At 49.8% G+C, this 21,326-nt stretch overlaps 1 protein-coding gene across 1 annotated transcript in view; it reads left to right on the forward strand.

The window, feature by feature from the left end:
* SLCO3A1 (solute carrier organic anion transporter family member 3A1) overlaps positions 1-21,326 on the forward strand; it is a 178,522-nt gene that overhangs the window by 129,430 nt on the left and 27,766 nt on the right. Inside the window, exons 4-5 of the mRNA XM_060260276.1 lie at positions 6,080-6,346; positions 19,917-20,081. Of these exons, the coding sequence (XP_060116259.1) occupies positions 6,080-6,346; positions 19,917-20,081 (432 nt within the window). The remainder of the gene's footprint in view (positions 1-6,079; positions 6,347-19,916; positions 20,082-21,326) is intronic.

Consider the following 21,326-nt stretch of genomic DNA (forward strand, 5'->3'; position numbering starts at 1 on the left):
CTGACCCAAGGCCATTCCAGCAGGTGCAAGTGGAGGAGTGGGGAATCAAACCCAGTTCTCCCAGATAAGAGAGCTCTGGCTGACCCAAGGCCATTCCAGCAGCTGCAAGTGGAGGAGTAGGGAATCAAACCCGCTTCTCCCAGATAAGAGAGCTCTGGCTGACCCAAGGCCATTCCAGCAGCTGCAAGTGGAGGGGTGGGGAATCAAGCCCGGTTCTCCCAGATAAGAGAGCTCTGGCTGACCCAAGGCCATTCCAGCAGCTGCAAGTGGAGGAGTGGGGAATCAAACCTGGTTCTCCCAGATAAGAGAGCTATGGCGGTCCCAAGGCCATTCCAAGCAGGTACAAGTGGAGGAGTGGGGAATAAAACCCGGTTCTCCCAGATAAGAGAGTTATGGCTGACCCAAGGCCATTCCAGCAGCTGCAAGTGGAGGAGCGGGAAATCAAACCCGGTTCTCCCAGATAAGAGAGCTCTGGCTGACCCAAGGCCATTCCAGCAGCTGCAAGTTGAGGAGTGGGGAATCAAACCCGCTTATCCCAGATAAGAGAGCTCTGGCTGACCCAAGGCCATTCCAGCAGGTGCAAGTTGAGGAGTGGGGAATCAAACCCGCTTATCCCAGATAAGAGAGCTCTGGCTGACCCAAGGCCATTCCAGCAGGTGCAAGTGGAGGAGTGGGGAATCAAACCCGGTTCTCCCAGATAAGAGTCCACACACTTAACCACTACACCAAACTGGCTCTGCCTGAGAGAACTCCTGCCAGACTGAATCATAGAATCAAAAGGGACCTCCAGGGTCATCTAATCCAGTGGCCCCCAACCTTTTGGCACCAGGGACCGGTTTTGCGGAAGACAATTTTTCCATGGACCTGGTTGGAGGGGGTGGGTGGGTGAGTCATGATTTCGGGATGATACAATTGTGCACTTTATTTTGGTGTGGTGGTGAAGTGTGTAGACCTGGGAGAATTGGGTTTGATTTCTCCCTCCTCCACTTGCAGTTGCTGGCATGGCCTTGGGTCACCCGTAGCTCTTGCAGGAGTTGTCCTTGAAAGGGCAGCCTCTGGGATAACTCTCTCAGCCCCACCCACCTCACAGGGTGTCTGTTGTGGGGGAGGAAGATAAAGGAGATTGTGAGCCCCTCTGAGATTCGGAGTGGAGGGCAAGGATATAAATCCAATGTTGTATTATTATTGTTGTTTTTGTTACTTCTGCTACTACTACAACATTGTAATATATAATGAAATAATTATACAACTCACGTCCCAGTTGCTAATGGGCCACCGACCGGGGCTTGGGAACCCCTGATCTACTCCAACCCCTTGCACAATGCAGGACGTTCACAAATACCTCCCCCGCCACACACCATTGTTTCCTCTAAGTTGAGTTAGCGTGAGCTAGCTCACAGATTTGTAACCTCCAGCTGACACGTTTTGGTCTTAGCTGAGGAAAAAATGCCCCCAAAGCACAATAATGTATGCAGGAGCTCACAACTCCCCCCCCCCCCAGATAAAAGGAATTTCATGGAACAAAATATTTCATTACAGTCACCATCAAAAATATATCAGGTTATGATATATAGGAGCTTGTGGTAAAATATCATTATTCATAAGATAAGGCACAACTGGAAACCAAGATATCCTAATTTTTTTTCCCCAAAAGGCTGAGAAGAACAATTTGAAGAATAATACGCCATTTTTGTTAAAATGAAATAATCCCATGTTTTATCTTTCCAATTACTCAAAGATGGAGGCTTTCTACCGTTCTGTCTTGTAGCTAGTGCAGTCTTAGCTATGGATAACAGAATAGATATAAAGCAGGAGTCAAGTTTCACCTTTAAGACCAACCAAGTTTTATTGAGAACTTAAGCTTTCGTGCGCTCTCTAAGCGCACGAAAGCTTACGTTGTGGATAAAACTTGGTTGGTCTTAGAGGTGCCACTTGACTCCTGCTTTGTTCAGCTGCTTCAGACCAACACGGCTGCCCGCTTGGATCTCTCTCTCTCTCGGCTTGACTTCGCGAACGAAGATTTAAGAAGGGTGCAGTAGTCCACGTCTGCTGCAGGCTCGCTGGTGGCTGACAAGACCAATGCGGGACAGGCAGATCCGGCCACAGTGGCTGCAGGGAAAAGTCTGATTTGGGGTTGGTGCTGTAGCAGTGCGATTCTTCCTCAATTTCCTTTTGTCCTCAAGACCAGCTATGCGTGCGTTCTCAAAGGAAGAGACAGCCTGGTGGATGGTGTGCCTCCATGCTTTGCGATCTGAGGCTAGGTCAGACCACTGGTGATGGTTGATGCGACAGGTGCCAAGGGATTTCTTCAAGGAGTCCTTGTACCTCTTCTTTGGTGCCCCTCTATTTCGATGGCCGGTGGAAAGTTTGCCATACAGAGCAATCTTGGGAAGGCGGTGGTTTTCCATCCTAGAAATATGCCCTGCCCAGCGCAGCTGCGTCTTCAACAGCAGTGCCTCGATGCTTGTAACCTCCGCCCTCTTGAGGACTTCAGTGTTGGTCACAAAGTCACTCCAGTGGATGTTGAGGATGGTGCGAAGGCAGCGCTGATGAAAGCGCTCAAGGAGTCGCAGGTGATGACGGTATAAAACCCACGATTCGGAGCCGTAGAATAGAATCAGAATAGATATAACATCTCTTTTACTATTTTCTACCTCATCATCAATCCAGCAATCGAACAATATCAAAACAGGGTCAATAGGCAAATAGGCTCACAACTTTAATGCCCGTAGCGCTCAACTTTAATGCCAGTAGCTCACAGAGTCGAATTTTTAATATTTAAAGAAACCAAACTTTAAATATTAATATCTTGGCCCAGGAAGCTCTGAGGATGGCAATTTTGGGCTTGCTGAAGAGGGCATGCTCTAATCTATTGAACCCTGTTATTGGTTTGTAGTTTGGTGAGGTCAACTTGGGGTCTATTATATGCTGTGGGAAGACTGACATCTGATCCAAAATACGAACTAAGAACGCGTGGAAGAGCTGGCTCAGTAAAGGACAAAATGTTTAAGATTGCCTAAGAACAGCTGGATGGTATGGAGGCCAGATTAACGAAGGCAATGAAAGATTTGATAACTACAAGTGAAAAAAAGTTGACCATAGAGACTAAAGAAATAACAAAAGAGATAACTAAGGAACTAACTAAAGAAATAAATTCCAGTGCTGAAGCTGTAAAGAAAGAGATCGAGAAAGAGTGTAGTTCTATTAGATGAGTGTAGTTCTATTAGATTCCTGCTATGTTTTAATGTTTTAAGTGTGTAAAATGCTTAAACTTAATATTTTTATGTGTAATATGTTTAAACTTAATATTTTTATGTTAGATTTTATGCGTTGCGAGCCACCCTGAGCCACTTGGTGGAAGGGCGGGATATAAATCATAAATAGACTAATAAATAAATAAACGAAAGCATCTCTTCTCCAAAGCAAGGAGCTGATCCCCGGCTTTTCTGCATCTTGCTGCAGGAATTGCATTTCAGGAGCCCCAGAGGTGCCCCCTTTGTGTCTTTGGGAAGACCTGCTTGTAAGCTTCTGTTATAGGATGATGCCAGCCTGGGAATCGTCTAATGCAGAGGTGGCCAAACTGCGACTCAGGAGCCACATGTGGCTCTTTCACACATATTGTGTAGCTCACGAAGTCCCCACTGCCCCGTCAGCCAGCTTGGAGAAGGCATTTCTTTTTTTAAATCAGTTCTCCAAACCAAGCCAGCCGGCGGCTCAGAGAATGCATTTAAAGCTACACTGCCAGGTCAAACTCAGGAAATATCTGGGGACTTTGGGGGTGCAGCCAGGAGCAAGGGTGTGACAAGCATGGTTGAACTCCAAAGGGTGTTCTGGCCATCCCATTGGAAGGGTCCACACATCTTTTAAATGCCTTCCCTTCTGGAAATAATGGATAGGGACACCTCCTTTGGGGGCTCATAGAATTGGACCTCCTGGTCCATTCTTTTTGAAACTTGGGGGGTGTTTTGAGAAGAAACACAGGATGCTATGCTGGAAATTTGGTGCCTCTATTTTAAACAACAGCCTTCACAGAGCCCCAGATATCCACAGATCAATTCTCCATTATACTATATGGGAATCAGTTTCCCTAGAGTATAATAGAGTGCCCAGAAGACATTTCCCCCCCCCCCCCACACACACACATACTTTCTGATGACCCTGCAGCAGGGGGAGGGCCTCCAAACTGAGGGGTCCACTGCCTCCACCTGGGAATTGGCAACCATAGGGGTGTAAGTGCGTTCACTGTAATGAGTGAACAGGACTAGTCTAAACTGGGTCTCCGTATGGCCGCTGTTTGCCTTTTAAAAAGGTACTACTGCCCATGGAACTCCAGGTTGAACGTGAGGGGAACCAACATCTTAGAACTTGGACTTCTTTGATGGGCCATCTGTGCTTATACCTGTGGTCAGCAGAGGGCGCTGCAAAGCAACGCTTCCTTTCCCTTAGGCTTACCTCTCCTACAACCGGAGCTGTTGTGGAACTATTTTCTTGGGGGGCTGTGTGTGTGTATGTGTTTGTGTTTCAAGTACTGAATTATGGCCCCCTACTCGACCAAACATCTCTCGCTTTTTTTTGCTTTTTTTGCCAAAGCAATCAGTAAAAGTTAAAGAACGACTCTCTCGCCATCTTTTGCGAGATGTCAAACTGCTGAATGCACCATGGGGTTTTAAATCAATAGTTAAATTAAATAAAGTGATTTAATTATAAACATTTTTGAACTGCTTTGAGGAGGTATTTAACCATGAAAAGAGGAGTGGGGGGGAGCGTATTTTCTGAGTAAATAAATGAGTGCTACTGAAGTGTGACTCTACAAATAAGGCGCTAAGATGATCGTGGAAAATTGAAACGTGCCTTTTCCTACTGTGCTGTCAATACTGTCTTTAATTTTTTTTTTGTTAAGGCATCCATGGAAATGGAATGGGGGAAGTGGTGAACAGTGGAAAGGATTTTGTTTCAGAAGAGATGGGATAGGAAGGAAGGAAGGAAGGAAGGAAGGAAGGAAGGAAGGAAGGAAGGAAGGAAGGAAGGAAGGAAGGAAGATTGGGGAGGGAAGGAAGGAAGGAAGGAAGATTGGGGAGGGAAGGAAGGAAGGAAGGAAGGAAGGAAGGAAGGAAGGAAGGAAGGAAGGAAGGAAGGAAGGAAGGAAGGAAGGAAGGAAGGAAGGAAGGAAGGAAGGAAGATTGGGGAGGGAAGGAAGGAAGGAAGGAAGGAAGGAAGGAAGGAAGGAAGATTGGGGAGGGAGGGAAGGAAGGAAGGAAGGAAGGAAGGAAGGAAGGAAGGAAGGAAGGAAGGAAGGAAGGAAGGAAGGAAGGAAGGAAGGAAGGAAGGAAGGACATTCTCCTTGACAATCCTACCCAAGCCAGGGAGGCGAAGCAGAATGACATTCAGACAGGAGAACAATGTATTTGGGACAATCTGAGGGCCAAAATGCACATTACACATGACATAAATTGAAATGGGTGTCAGACTAGGATCTGGCGAACTGGGTTCAAATCCCTGCTCTGCCAGCTGACAGCATATCCTTGGGCCCATTGTACACACTCACCCTGACCTACCTCACAGGGTTGTTGTGAGGATAAAATGGTAGTGAGAATTATGCCAGTTGCTTTGGGTCCCTGTTGGGGATAAACGTGGGGTATAATGATAAAACTATTAAGGAGGATTAGCTTTGACCTAGGAGAGGTGTACTTTGAGAGCCAGTTTGGTGTAGTGGTTAAGTGTGCGGACTCTTATCTGGGAGAACCGGGTTTGATTCCCCCCTCCTCCACTTGCAGCTGCTGGCATGGCCTTGGGTCAGCCATAGCTCTTGCAGAGTTGTCCTTGAAAGGGCAGCTTCTATCAGAGCTCTCTCAGCCCCACCCACCTCACAGGATGTCTGTTGTGGAGGAAAGAGATAAATGAGATTGTGAGCCTCTCAGATTGATTCAGAGAGAAGGGCAGGGTATAAATCTGCAGTTTACTTTGTTCTACTGCTTCAGACCAACATGGCTGCCCGCTTGGATCGGTCTTGGAATGTGAAGCGGACGCCTGTTGGCCCTCTTCCCCTCCTGCTCAACCGCCTTGTTTCTGTCCTTTGCAGGCAAGCTGGACATCACTCCCGACGACCCGCGGTGGATCGGCGCATGGTGGGCGGGCTTCCTCCTCTGCGGTGCCTTACTCTTCTTCTCCTCCCTTCTGATGTTTGGCTTCCCGCAGTCCCTGACCTGCCGGCCGGAGCACTTGGCCGAGGCCGAAGAAGCCATGCTCCCGGACCAGGACTACGAGAGGCCCAAGCCGAGCAACGGGGTCCTCCAGCAGCACTCCCTGGACCCAGACGACGGCAGTTCTTGTCTCCAGCAGCTGAGAGGTGACACCCTTCCCCAGTAGCTCACGTGGCTTCCGTGGGAGCCCACAGATTAAGGCCCAGTTAGATCCGTCATCCGACCCAGATTCACGCTCCCCTTGTCTTTCCCGTAGGTCAATCCCTCTTCAAGCACCACGGGACTGGAGTCCATTTCAGACGGTGCAACTGCATGTACCAGGAATGTCCTTGCCGTATGCAGAGCCTTCCGATATGTACAGTCACCAAGGCTTTTTTGTTTTTTTGTAACAGGAACTCCTTTGCCTATTAGTCCACACCCCTCCTGATGTAGCCAATGCTCCTGGAGTTTACAGTAGGCCCTGTAAGAAGAGCCCTGTCACCTTTTGGAGGATTGGCTACATCAGGGGTGTGTGGCCTAATAGGCAAAGGAGTTCCTGCTACAAAATAAAAAGCCCTATATGGTGATGTCAGTGAAGAATGGGACCACAAAGGTAAACAGAACTGTAGAATAACAACACTCTCACTCCATCTGGTGCACAACACTCCTACTATCCAAAAACCAAAATAATTAAAGTCCAACGAATCCTAAAAGAACTGGTCCAATTTCGTTTCAGGAAAACCCTTCTTCAGGGTACCGTCTTTATATTTATGGGTTCGGTCGTGCTGTAGTGCCATGTTTTATATCTTGGCCTTCCAAATTAGTATTTTATATGAAGTCTCTTATTGGAACGTGTTAGGGTTTAGATATACGATTAGCAGAGTAACGTGGAGAGAAGCACACAATAACAGCCAGGCACGCGGTTTAGCTTAAGAATAAAAGTAGTTTACTTTACTAATGAGGAAAGGGATGACTGGGATTTCTGGAAAACAAGAAAGGATTCAGTATCCTATCTAGCTTCTAAGCTACATCTCGACTCTCTCGAGTCTTAACTTCAACTGCACGGAGATCTAAGGGCTTCACACAAAGGGCAATAAAACTGACCAAATGTTTCCCCCTAGACCACCACCCAAATCTATGGATTAGCCTATTAGGGCTCTCCCTAAGTGGTCGCTATGCTTATTGACACCTAGCCTTGGCGGGAAGTACATGCAAACATTCTCATTGGCTTTACCGATCTCACCGATGCATGCTAAACATCAGCATGCATATACGAACACTTAATTAACTCGTGACAACAGGAAGTGAAATTGCATCAGAAACCCAACAGAACGCCACTGCCAGTCTCTATCCTGCAGCATTTGATAGCATTTGAGAGTACTTTTGAGAATACTTTTTTCTACACGGAGTTAGAGTGTTGTTATTCTACAAAAAAAAAAAAGCCCTAGCTGTCACCATGTTGTGTGATCGGGGGACAGTGCGGGTCTTTACCAACTCTGCGGAAAAGAGGCGCAGAGGTCCATCAGTGGCACTTAGCCACAAAGTGTAGATGGAACACTCTGTCTGAGGCAGTGATGCTCAGTCTTCTTGGTGCTTGGTGGGGCCACAGTGGGAGGGCTTCCGGAGTTCTAGCCCCACTGGTGGACCTCCTGATGGCCCCTGGGTTTGGGCCGCTGTGTGACACAGAGTGTTGGGGTGGATGGGCCACTGGCCTGATCCAACATGGCTTCTCTGATGTTCTTCTGTCTGGGGCAGTGATGCTCAGTCTTCTTGGTGCTTCTTGGTGCTTGGGGGGCCACAGTGGGAGGGCTTCCGGAGTTCTAGCCCCACTGGTGGACCTCCTGATGGCCCCTGGGTTTGGGCCACTGTGTGACACAGAGTGTTGGGGTGGATGGGCCACTGGCCTGATCCAACATGGCTTCTCTGATGTTCTTGTGTCTGAGGCAGTAATACTCTGGTGCTTGGAGGACAACAGTGGGAGGGGTTCTAGATTTCTGGCCCCTCTGGTGGACCTCCTGATGGCCCCTGGGTTTTGGCATGTAACCAGTCCTCCAAGAGCTTAAAGGGCTCTGCGTAGCACAGCGATGGCGAACCTTTTAGAAACCGAGTGCCCAAACTGCAACCCAAAACCCACTTATTTATCGCAAAGTGCCAACACGGCAATTTAACCTGAACACTGAGGTTTTAGTTTAGAAAAAACAACTCATAGTGAAATTAGCAAACTGAAAGAACGTTTGGTCTGGATAGCATTTGCTTAGGAAACCAACAAAATAGTAACATGCCAGAATGAGAGAATGATGGTGAGAGTGTCATAAGGCATTAAATGGAGGCTGTTCATTGCTCTGTTGTTTGCAAGTCTGGGTTAAACGGAGAACATGCCTTTCCCAGAGGTGTTTCTGTCCACCTAATTTACTTTTGAATGTGTAACATTCATTATAAACATCGTTCTAGTTTGCCATTAGGAAAAAAGAATACTTTAAAATATTGTGTGTTTAGTAAAAGCTGGTGGTTAGGGTGTCCAAACCAGATCTAGGAGGTCCTGATTCATACGCCCACTCTGCCCTTGCAGCTTGCTGGGAAACCTTGGACCAGTAATATACTCTGAGTTAACCCGCCTCAAAGGTTCGTTGTGAGGATAAAAGAGAAGGGGAGAGTGTGTCAAACCACTTCAGTGTCCTTTTGGGGGAGGAAGGCAGGGGATACATGTTAGTTAATAAATTAAGTCGATGAAAGGAGTCCACTGATTTATATGGCTAAATCTGAATCCAGCAGCACCTTAGAGAACAAGATTTTTGAGAGTTAAATCTTCTTTTATCTAATTGAGGGAGCGCTAATGCTGGAAAGCTTGTGCCCCCTCCCCCAAATCTTATTGGTCTCTAAGGTGCTCCTGGGCTCGAATCTAGTTGTTCTGCTATGGACCAGCTTGGCTACCCTTGGAAACTTCAGGGATAGTCTGAACTGTATTAACTAGAAAGTCTGATGTGAGAAAGGAGGGCCAGTTTGGTGTAGAGGTTAAGTGCGTGGACTCTTATCTGGGAGAACCGGGTTTGATTCCCCACTCCTCCACTTTCAGCTGCTGGACTGGCCTTGGGTCAGCCATAGCTCTGACAGAGGTTGTCCTTGAAAGGGCAGCTTCTGGGAGAGCTCTCTCAGCCCCACCTACCTCACAGGGTGTCTGTTGTGGGGGAGGGAGATAAAGGAGATTGTAGGCCACTCTGAGACTCTGTTCTTGAAAGGGAGGCTTCTGGGAGAGCTCTCTCAGCCCTACCCACATCACAGGGTGTCTGTTGTGGGGGAAGAAAATAAAGAAGATTGTGAGCTGCTCTGAGACCCTGAGATTCAGAGTGAAGGGCGGGATATAAATCCAATATCTTCTTCTTTCTTTAATCTAAAACTGCAGTCCTGTGCATGTGTAGAGAGTAGGTGCCACAGTGCTCACTGTAGATTACTTCCAAGTAACCATGGAGAACAAGCCCAATGAGGAAAGGCTAAGGGACTTGGGGCTATTCAGTCTGGAGAATAGACATGATTGCTCTTTTGAAGTATTAGAAGGGCTTCCACTTAGAGGAGGGCAGGGAGCTGTTCCTGCAGGCAGCAGAGGAGAGGACTGGCATAGGAAAAACCTTTTAACAGTAAGAGTCGTTCAACAGTGCAATTGACCCTCTCACTGGCAGTCTTTAAGCAGTGGCTGGACAAACACTTGGCAGGGATGCTGTGGGAAACCAGAACAGCAGTGCAACAGTTCAAAAACAGCTTATCAACAATTTGCCTTATGGTCCCTGTAGCTTGAAAGAGCTCTGCTCAGATACTGCTATCAGAAGCATCGTATTTGAAAGCAAGGAAGCCTGCAGTTCCTCCCTTTCCACTCCTAAACCAGAGGCGATCCCGGCCGTTGCTTCTGCCAGATTAGTGGGATCCAACATTTCCGGTAATAAACCCACATCCCTTCAAAAAAAATGTGCTTGATTCAAGGTCCAGATCTCCCCCCCCCTCCCCGGCATCCCCACACACTCATGCTCTCTTTTTCCCTTTGGCTTGGACCGTGCCACAACAGTTTTGAAATATGAAACACAACCAGGTCTTGGCCACATGAAAACGTGAAGCTGCCTTATACCCATCTATCTAGTGCAGGGGTGGCCAAATTGTGGCTCGGGAGCCACATGTGGATCTTTCACACACGTAGTGTGGCTCTTGAAGCCCCCACCAGAGAAGGCATTTGTCTTCTTAAACCACTTCTTCAAGCCAAGCCAGCCAGTGGCTTGGAGAATGCATTTAAAGTTCAAGTTGCTTTCTTTCCACCTCTCTCCCTCCCCACCTATTTTCCTTCCTTCCTTCTCTCAGACATCTGACGTTTGTGTCTGGTGGCTCTCACACATCTGACATTTATTCTATGTGGCTCTTATGTTAAGCAAGTTTGGCCACCCCTACCCTAGTGGGTCCCATCTAACCCCCTTGCCGGAACACCTTTGTGTGTTGTGCTTGGGGGCTGCATTGTGGTTGCACCCCCCATGTCAGAATTCCAAAGGTGCCCACGAGCTCAAAAAGGTTGGAGTGCCCTGTTGTCTCTCTGAAGGAGATCTGCAGGAGATCTTCAGAGAGAGTTAGGGTTGCCAGGTTTGGGTTGGGAAATACCTGGAGATTTGGGGGAAGGAGCGTGAGTTTGCGTAGAGGAGGAGCTTCAATGAGATATGACTCCAGAGATCTTCTCCAGGAAAACTGATCTCTTATCGCCTGAAGATTCGTTGTAATCCCAGGAGGTTTCCAGCCACCACCTGGAGGTTGGCAACCCTGTTATGCACCCATGCTCAGACAGGTATAATGGCACAGGGTCCACCTTCCAAAGCACATATTTTCTCCAGGTGAACTGGCCTCCGTCACCTGGAGATCAGTTATAAAAGCCAGCAACCTCCAAATACCACCTGGAGCAGGGGTGACCAAACCGTGACTCGGGAGCTACAGATGTTTCTTGCCCCTGTATAAATCGATGGAGCGGTCTCATTTGGAATACTGTGTGCAGTTCTGGTCACCGCACCTCAAAAAGGATATTATAGCATTGGAGAAAGTCCAGAAAAGGGCAACTAGAATGATTAGAGGGTTGGAACACTTTCCCTATGAAGAAAGGTTAAAACTTGGGGCCCCTAACCAGCCTCCAGTGCCTCGGCTGCATCCTTCTCCATTCTGCCATCATCATACATCGTTGCTTCTTCTTGCTTAGGGGCCGGAAGAAATCTCTGACCCCTCCGCAAGCAGAAACAACGGGGCACTTTCAGCGCCCAGGACTGAAAGTTAAGCTCCGCGTTGGGCTAGAGAGCACCTGCAAGAAGAGGCCATTCTGGCCCTCAAGCGGGGCGCTGGGGGTCGGGAGCGGATGGCTCCATTGCTGGCTTTCTCTGCCACACAGGGCAGGGCAGGGTAGGCTGGCGCACACAAGTGGAGGTCCCGGCTGCAGTCCGAGGCTGGGGATCAGTGGAGAGGTGATGTTCGCCGGCAGGGGTTTTCTGGCCTGGTCTCGCTGGCCACCCGAGCGAGGGAGCTGCGCTTGGGCAGCCTCGGCTCACCCCCCCCCGATGGGAAGAAATCCGAATCGGAGGTCTCGTAGCCCCAGAAGTCAGCTGCGACTTGGTGGCGCCTTCCACCCTCCCCCCTTTATCCTGCCAGGCTTGCCTAGCTGGATCATGCTACAGGTAAGGGCAGGAGACCGTGCGGCACGTATCTAAACCTCTTGAGTGGCTCCCCACTAGAGCTGCTGGAAGAGGGGTGGAAAGGGATCACCTTGGGGTAACTGTGGGGAGTGGGGAGGTTGAATAGCAGCGAGCTGGCAACTTTCTTTCTCAGCAGTGGTAGGAGAGAAAGTCATGAAAAAAATCAGGGCCTCCCAATTCTTCAAATCCTGGCTATGGGGCTGGCAGCTCAGCACGCCACTGAGGAGGAGGGGGCCCACGGAGCACGGCTGCATTGCAGCTCTGAGGAGGGAGGGAAGGTGGGGGGGGGGTAGCGGTGGGGAGGCTGCAGGCAGGGAGCTGAGCCTCGTGCACCGCGGGGTGGGGGCGAGAGAGCACGCATTCCCGTCTCTGGCACCCGTGCTATAGGTTTACCACCACTGGACTAGCATAAGCTCTTGGAGGATTGGCTACATCAGGGGTGTGTGGCTTAATATGCAAAGGAGCTCTTGCTAGAATTCCGTCCCTGGGCCACACACCCCTGATGTAACCAATCCTCCTGCAGCTTACAGCAGGCCCTGTACTAAGAGCCTTGTAAGCTCTTTGAGGATTGGCTACATCAGGGGGTGTGTGGCCTAATATGCAAAGGAGCTCTTGCTAGAATTCCGTCCCTGGGCCGCACACCCCTGATGTAACCAATCCTCCTGCAGCTTACAGCAGGCCCTGTACTAAGAGCCTTGTAAGCTCTTTGAGGATTGGCTACATCAGGGGTGTGTGGCCTAATATGCAAAGGAGCTCTTGGTAGAATTCCGTCCCTGGGCCGCACACCCCTGATGTAGCCAATCCTCCTGCAGCTTAGAGCAGGCCCTGTAAGAAGAGCCCTGTAAGCTCCAGGAGGATTGGCTACGTCAGGGGTGTGTGGCTTAATATGCAAAGGAGCTTTTGCTAGAATTCCTTCCCTGGGCCGCACACCCCTGATGTAGCCAATCCTCCTGCAGCTTACAGCAGGCCCTGTACTAAGAGCCTTGTAAGCTCTTTGAGGATTGGCTACATCAGGGGGTGTGTGGCCTAATATGCAAAGGAGCTCTTGCTAGAATTCCGTCCCTGGGCCACACACCCCTGATGTAACCAATCCTCCTGCAGCTTACAGCAGGCCCTGTAAGAAGAGCCCTGTAAGCTCCAGGAGGATTGGCTACGTCAGGGGTGTGTGGCTTAATATGCAAAGGAGCTTTTGCTAGAATTCCTTCCCTGGGCCGCACACCCCTGATGTAGCCAATCCTCCTGCAGCTTACAGCAGGCCCTGTACTAAGAGCCTTGTAAGCTCTTTGAGGATTGGCTACATCAGGGGGTGTGTGGCCTAATATGCAAAGGAGCTCTTGCTAGAATTCCGTCCCTGGGCCACACACCCCTGATGTAGCCAATGCTCCTGGAGCTTACAGTAGGCCCTGTAAGAAGAGCCCTGTAAGCTCTTGGAGGATTGGCTACATCAGGGGTGTGTGGCTTAATATGCAAACGAGCTCTTGCTAGAATTCCTTCCCTGGGCCGCACACCCCTGATGTAGCCAATCCTCCTGCAGCTTACAGCAGGCCCTGTAAGAAGAGCCCTGTAAGCTCTTGGAGGATTGGCTACATCAGGGGTGTGTGGCTTAATATGCAAAGGAGTTCCAGCTACAAAAAAAGCCCTGGTTCTGAGGACTGATCTACAGGGCGATCATAGAATCAAAGAGTTGGAAAGGACCGAATTCTGTTTGCCACTTTGGGGTCAGGCAGCAATTGTTCTCCAGGCCAGTTTGGCCAGGGATCCTGGAGGTTTTTGCCATCTTCTGACCATGGAGCCTGCAGAGGTCATGGGGGATGTATATGTTGGGGAGGAGGCATTTGTGAGTTCCCTGCATTGTGCAGGGGGTTGGACGATGACTCTGGAGGTCCCTTCCAACTCTAGGATTCTATGGTTCTACGTCATCTCCAGAGTACAGATAAGGTCCCCAGAGAAAATAACAGCTTTGGAGGGTAGACTTCATGGCATCCCAGTCTTGCTGAGATGCTCCTTCTCTTTCTCTGGCTCCACCCCCGAATCTCCAGGATTTTTCCAGCCTGGATTTGGCAACCCTAATTTATTCTTACTTAACAACTGGCAGTGGCTCTCAAGGTCTCAAGCAGAGAAAGATCTTTCACATCACTACTGCGAGATCTTTTACCTGGAGATCGAACCTGGGACCTTCTGCTTGCCAACCGGAAGCTCTTCCCTTGAGCTGCAGCCCCTCTCTGAACTCGAACCCTTCTCCCTGATTCACTACATTTCCAAGATGTTGGGCGTTGCCAAGTCCCCCGTGTCTTCCAAGTGATATCATTGCACTGGCAATGTTGTGCACTGACCGTCTAGGCACTCCCGGGAAAACTCTATGGTTTTCCCGGACACTCTAGCAATCTGAAGGGGGAAACTCTATGGTACCTATTGTACCATAGAGTTTTCTCTCCCAAATTGCTAGAGCGTCTGGAAAAACCATAGAGTTTTCCTGGAAACGCCTAGAGTGGCCGGTGCCATCACGCTGGCGACATTGGGGAAGGTTCCCCCACTGGCCCAACATGGGCTGGCAGGTTGGGGACCTCCAGGGCGGGAGAACCCCCACTCGGCCTGGGGGTTTGGCAGCCCTATTTCGTCCCCCTGTGGTGGTCAGTGAAAAATATTTGAATACCTGACTAAAAACTTGACTTAGGAGAAATATGGCTGCCTTCTGATTCCCAAAAACTGCGAGGGAGGGAAGATATTTTCAACGGCAAACAAGCCCCAGCGAGGCTTCCGCGTCACCAGGGAGATCGTTTTCAAATGTAATGATTTCCACGCTTAATCCACAGTGGACTTAGTCACCAGGCAGTAAGGCGCGACGTGTCTCTTCTCGCAAGCGCTGGCATTCCATCTCATTCCAGCTGCGCTGTCTCCAGAATAATTAAAGCGCTTATCCGAGGAGAAGGCGCACGGTCTGAGTCATTAGCGTTGAGATTCTTTTGGAGCCGCAATCTCTTTGCCTCACACGCGTCTTGAAAACAAAGAGGGATTCGGGTCTGAGCTGCGCGGATGAAGGGGGAGGCCTCAAAAGGGGCTTTGAGCGAGTCGCATGCAAAAATGAGTTTCCTCCCCCCCTCCCCACTGTAAAAATCCAACAATTTGTGACTTCTGGCCGGGCCCAGCGTGAGTCTAGAGGGCTTTGCCATTGCTGATGTTCAGGCTCGGGGAGGTGTCAGGCATTTCCCAAAAACTAATCTGTAAGGTAAACCCCGTGGCACAGAGTGGTAAAGCTGCAGTCCTGCAGTCTGAGCTCTCTGCTCACGACCTGAGTTCGATACCGGTGTGAGCTGGATACAGGTAGCCGGCTCAAGGTCGACTCAAGCCGGCTCAAGCCGACTCAAGCCTTCCATGCTTCTGAGGTCGGTCAAATGAGTCCCCAGCTTGCTGGGGGGGGAAGTGGAGATGACTGAGGAAGGCAAGGGCAAACCACCCCGTAAAAAAAATGTCTGCCGTGAAAACGTCGTGATGCAATGTCATCCCAGAGTCGGAAATGACTGGTGCTTGCACGGAGGACGACCTTGACCTTTTTTTTTAAAGCTGCAAGGTGGATTTTGATTGTCACAGGTGGGTTTTCCCAGCCACAGATTTCAGCTGATTAAGGTTACAGATTGGAGTAGTAGTAGAAGAAAATATTGGATTTATATCCTGCCTTCCACTCCGAATCTCAGAGTCTCAGAACGGCTCACAATCTCCTTTATCTTCCGCCCCCACAATAGACACCCTGTGTGGTGGGTGGGGCTGAGAGCTCTCCCAGAAGCTGCCCTTTCAAGGACAACCTCTGCGAAAGCTAGGGCCGACACAAGGCCTTTCGAACAGCTGCAAGTGGAGGAGTGGGGAATCAAACCCGGTTCTTCCAGATAAGAGTCTGCACACTTAACCACTATGGCTGACCCAAGGCCATTCCAGCAGCTGCAAGAGGAGGAGTGGGGAATCAAACCCGGTTCTCCCAGATAAGAGAGCTCTGGCTGACCCAAGGCCATTCCAGCAGCTGCAAGTGGAGGAGTGGGGAATCAAACCCGGTTCTCCCAGATAAGAGTCTGCACACTTAACCACTACACCAAACTGGGTAGAACCGGGGCTGTCCCTGCCACTAGGCAAATTAGGTGGTCACCTAGGACGCTGGCCTTCTGGGGGTGACCTCCCATGTGACTCGGTGATATCGTCAGTGCAGGGAGGGGCACCAGACGTTATCCTTGCCTAGGGTGCCAGACAGTTTAGGGCCAGGCCAGGCCTGGGTAGAACTAGGCACAGCTGACTGGGGGAAACAGTCGAAAGTGCTACATAGCCTGGCGGAAGGGAGAAGGCCTTTCTTCTCCTGTGCTCTTAGAGCCATAACCACGGGTAGCTCGGTCTCTCCTGGCAACTGACAGGGGATGGGGTGGGTTGGAACTAGGGTTGCCAAGTCCGATTCACGAAATTCCTGGAGAATTTGGGGGTGGAGCCAGAAGCAAGGGTGTGACGAGCATAACTGAACTCCAAAGGGAGTTCTGGCAATCACATTTGAAGGGTCTGCAAGCCTTTTAAATGCCTCCCCCCCGCCATTGGAAATAATGAAGGTTAGAGCTTTGGGGGCTCCTAGAATTGGACTATGGTGAAAATTTGGTGACTCTACCTCAAAAAACAGCCCCCTTCCGGAGCTTCAGATACCCACAGATCAATTCTCCATCATACCCAATGGGAATCGGTCTACATAGGAAATAACAGAGTGCCCAGCGGACAACATGAATTATCAGTATATCTCAGCCAGTGCCTGAAGGTATACTTATAATAAGTTGTATAGCCACTAGATGGAGAACTTTACAACATTCTAGATGGCTGTGGGGGTGTCAATTATTATGAGCAGGTATTCTGTCCTTGGAATATTGTTCGGACAGACAGCAAAACCAACACTGGCTAATGCAATGTGAAATGAGAAGAATATAGAGAAGCATCTTACAGTTCATCAGACCCTGATTAAAACCAGAGACAAGACAGCCTAGCTCTTCTTTCTGGTGTGGTTCAAAGGTAAAGGTAGTCCCCTGTGCAAGCACTGAGTCGTTTCTCACCCTGCGGTGACGTTGCATCAGGACGTTTTCACGGCAGGCTTTTTTACGGGGTCGTTTGCCATTGCCTTCCCCAGTCATCTACACTTCCCCCCCAGCAAGCTGGGGACTCCATTTTACCGATCTCGGAAGGATGGAAGACTGAGTCAACCTCAAGCCGGCTACCTGAACCCATCTTCCACTGGGATCGAGCTCAGGTCGTGAGCAGAGCTTGGACTGCAGTATTGCAACTTTACCACTGTGCGCCACGGGGCTCCTTCTATATGAAGCTGCCTTATACTAAATCACACCCTTGGTCTGAGCAGAGCTTGGACTGCAGTACTGCAGCTGACCGTTCTGTGCCATGGGGCTCTTTCTGTGGTCCAAGGGTAAAATGTACTGGGTTCAAAGCATGAGGACGCCCAAGAGATAGTGAGTTCAGCTCTTTATTCAGCGATTCAGCATAGTGAGATAGGAACAGAACTGTCTGGCAGGACCAACGGCCCTGCTTATATGCATGCAAACCTCCCCACCCCAAAGCCCATTACCATCATCCCATTACACACAACTATAGGTTAATAGCTGGCCTAACGATCCCTGATGGGCCTACTTCCTGAATCTCATTTCCATCATCCCATTACGCACAACTATAGGTTAATAGCTGGCCTAACGATCCCTGATGGGCCTACTTTCTGAATCCCATTTCCATCATCCCATTACACACAACTACAGGTTAATAGCTGGCCTAACGATCCCTGATGGGTCTCCTTCCTGAGGTGGCTTTTGTTTCAGGGTCTCCAGCTCAGCCAAGTCTTTGCTGGCCCTAAGGCCAAACTCCAGTTCCAATACATAACAAAGGGGTTGCAAAAATCAGAACTTTTGTAAAATGCTGAAACACAGTGGCACTTCCCATTTTCGCCGGGAGTGATGTCAGCAGGCTGATGCCTAGAGCTTTTTTTGTAGCAGGAACTTCCTTTGCATATTTGGCCACACACCCCTGATGTAGCCAATCCTCCTGGAGCTTACAGTAGGCCCTGTACGAAGAGCTGTGGAAGCTCTTGGGGGATTGGCTACATCAGGGGGTGTGGCCTAATATGCAAAGGAGTTTCAGCTGATGCCCTGCCCCATTTCCTCCCGGGGCTTGTCAGCTACGGCCCAGCAACCCTGGGGTCACGTCAAAGTATTTTATCCCCAGGGGTGGAATTCTAGCAGGAGCTCCTTTGCATATTAGGCCACATCCCACTGATGCAGCCAATCCTCCGAGAGCTTCCAAAAAAGAGCCGTGTAAGTTCTTGGAGGACTGGCTACATCACGGTGTGTGGCTCGATGTGCAAAGGAGCTCCTGCTAGAATCCCACCCCTGTTTATCGCCCTAAGCATGGGACACCCAGCCTTCACTGGAATGACAACACTGTCCTTTCAGGAACCTTTAGTGATGTTCTAAATCAGGAATATCAAATTCATTTGTTATGAGGGCCGGATCTGACATAAACGAGACCTTGTTGGGCCGGGGCATGTGTGTACTGTCAGTATATAGAGTCCTCCGTCCACAGCATGACAGAAGAATGAAGCAGCAGGTGGATCTACAGTGACAACATCTGACAGGTCCGGTCAGATCAACCTTGGGAGTGAGCCGGTTCTGGCCGGACTGTAACCAGGGGAAAGCACCTGCTGGAGTCAGCAATTGTGTGGACTGCCGTGATTGGCTGTGCTGTATATATAAGGACTACTGTGCCAGACAGCATTTCTCTCTGTCGAGAGTTGGTTCCTGGCGTAGCACTTTGTCACTCAGTTTAATGTTATTCACCGCACTAGTTGTATTGTATATAGTTTGTAAATACACTACTTTTATACTAGGTGCTGGTGTGTGGCTCAATTTCTTCCCAGAGTCTACTTTCAAGCAGTTCTCTGTTTTGCACTCTGCACATGAACCACTGATGTACCTATTTCAGATTAGGTAGCGCAGATACAAACTTTATAAAGGACACAGATATACACAATTAAAGATTTTTTTAAAAAAAAAACCCTTAAAACATTAGCACTCGTTGGTCTTAAAGGTGCTTTCTTTGTCTGTCTCCCATGGGGTCCAGGGAACTGGGCAAAGGAAGCTCTGGCTCTTTCTTTCCTTCCCCAGGGGACCAGGAGGGGGAGGAGTCTCAGCCAATAGAAGGAAGAGAGGCTTGGCTCAGTAGCTCTGCTGTGCGATTGAGACAGCCTGGCAAAGCAAGCTCTGCCTCCTTCCCTTCCTCCCCAAGAGAGAAGCCTCAGCCAATGGAGAAAATAGAGGTTTTGCTCTGTGGCTACTGTGTGATTGAGCAAGCTTTGCAAAGCAAGCTGTGATGCAGAAGGAGCCAAGAGAGAGGGAGAAGGAAGCAGATGACAGCCAGTTGCTTGGGGGCCGATAGAAGCCTTCTGAGGGCCTGATTCGGCCCCTGGGCTGCATGTTTGACACCCCTGTTCTAGATTCATCGGAAAAGCCTATGGAAGCTCCAGCCCAAGTGACTGGATTATATAAATTATCTCCCAGCTTGGCACCTTCCGGCAGTTCCCTCAGCCTGCTCTCTGCTGAAGGAAGGTGAGGTCAAAGGTGGCTCACTTTAGGGTCTTCTCCGTGGTGGCCCCTAAACAGCAAAATTGGCCACCATTTGTAGTGTGCATGGCACCCTATCTGTTTGGAGGAAGGACTGTAAGCAGTTTCACAGAGTCTTTCGTTAAAAGAAGGATTTTATTGGATCTCTGGTGGATTATTTTTAGGACGGGTATAAGATTGCCTTGTTGGGTTGGATGCCATTTAATAATTGTTTCTGCATTGCACCGAAACGGATTGCCGGCATCGCCTTGGGAAAGGCTATTCTATCAAGGTTTTAATTGATTAAGAAATCAGCGCTGAGGTGTTCCTCGGAGACGAACAGCCCCAAAGGGGGAAGGGATGAAGAGCATTTGAGAAAGCTGAAGAAATGACCCTTTTTTTTTTTCTTCCCTCCCTCCCAGTGATCCCAAAAGTCACCAAGCACCTGCTCTCCAACCCGGTATTCACCTGCATCGTCTTGGCTGCATGTATGGAGATCGCCGTAGTCGCCGGTTTCGCAGCCTTCCTCGGGAAGTATCTGGAACAGCAGTTCAATCTCACGACGTCGTCAGCCAACCAGTTGCTGGGTGAGGAACCGGAGCAGGCCTCCTTCGTGCGCAACTCGCCAAACTGAGAGTCACTTGGGTGTAGTGGTGAAGTGCGCGGACTCTTTTCAGGACAGCAGGACAAGAACTTAAAAGAATTCCGTGCAAAGGAAGTTCTGGAAACCTAGTCTGTTGTTGTGGTTAAGTGCCAGCCTGGTGTAGCGATCTCTTATCTAGGAGAACCGGGTTTGATTCCCCCCCTCCTCCACTTGCAGCTGCTGGAATGGCCTTGGGTCAGCCGTAGCTCTCTTATCTGGGAGAACCGGGTTTGATTCCCCACTCCTCCACTTGCAGCTGCTGGAATGGCCTTGGGTCAGCCATAGCTCTCTTATCTGGGAGAACCGGGTTTGATTCCCCACTCCTCCACTTGCACCTGCTGGAATGGCCTTGGGTCAGCCGTAGCTCTCTTATCTGGCAGAACCGGGTTTGATTCCCCAATTCTCCACTTGTAGCTGCTGGAATGGCCTTGGGTCAGCCATAGCTCTCTTATCTGGGAGAACCGGGTTTGATTCCCCACTCCTCCACTTGCAGCTGCTGGAATGGCCTTGGGTCAGCCATAGCTCTCTTATCTGGGAGAACCGGGTTTGATTCCCCACTCCTCCACTTGCACCTGCTGGAATGGCCTTGGGTCAGCCGTAGCTCTCTTATCTGGGAGAACCGGGTTTGATTCCCCAATTCTCCACTTGTAGCTGCTGGAATGGCCTTGGGTCAGCCAGAGCTCTCTTATCTGGGAGAACTAGGTTTGATTCCCCACTCCTCCACTTGCAACTGCTGGAATGGCCTTGGGTCAGCCAGAGCTCTCTTATCTGGGAGAACCGGGTTTGATTCCCCACTCCTCCACTGGCACCTGCTGGAATGGCCTTGGGTCAGCCGTAGCTCTCTTATCTGGGAGAACCGGGTCTGATTCCCCACTCCTCCACTTGCAGCTGCTGGAATGGCCTTGGGTCAGCCATAGCTCTCTTATCTGGGATAACCGGGTTTGATTCCCCACTCCTCCACTTGCAGCTGCTGGAATGGCCTTGGGTCAGCCAGAGCTCTCTTATCTGGGAGAACCGGGTTTGATTCCCCACTCTTCCACTTGCAGCTGCTGGAATGGCCTTGGGTCAGCCAGAGCTCTCTTATCTGGGAGAACCGGGTTTGATTCCTCACTCCTCCACTTGCAGCTGCTGGAATGGCCTTGGGTCAGCCAGAGCTCTCTTCTCTGGGAGAACCGGGTTTGATTCCCCA

Source organism: Heteronotia binoei, chromosome 19 (genome assembly GCF_032191835.1).
Source record: "Heteronotia binoei isolate CCM8104 ecotype False Entrance Well chromosome 19, APGP_CSIRO_Hbin_v1, whole genome shotgun sequence".
In the NCBI taxonomy this organism is placed as follows: Eukaryota; Metazoa; Chordata; class Lepidosauria; order Squamata; family Gekkonidae; genus Heteronotia; species Heteronotia binoei.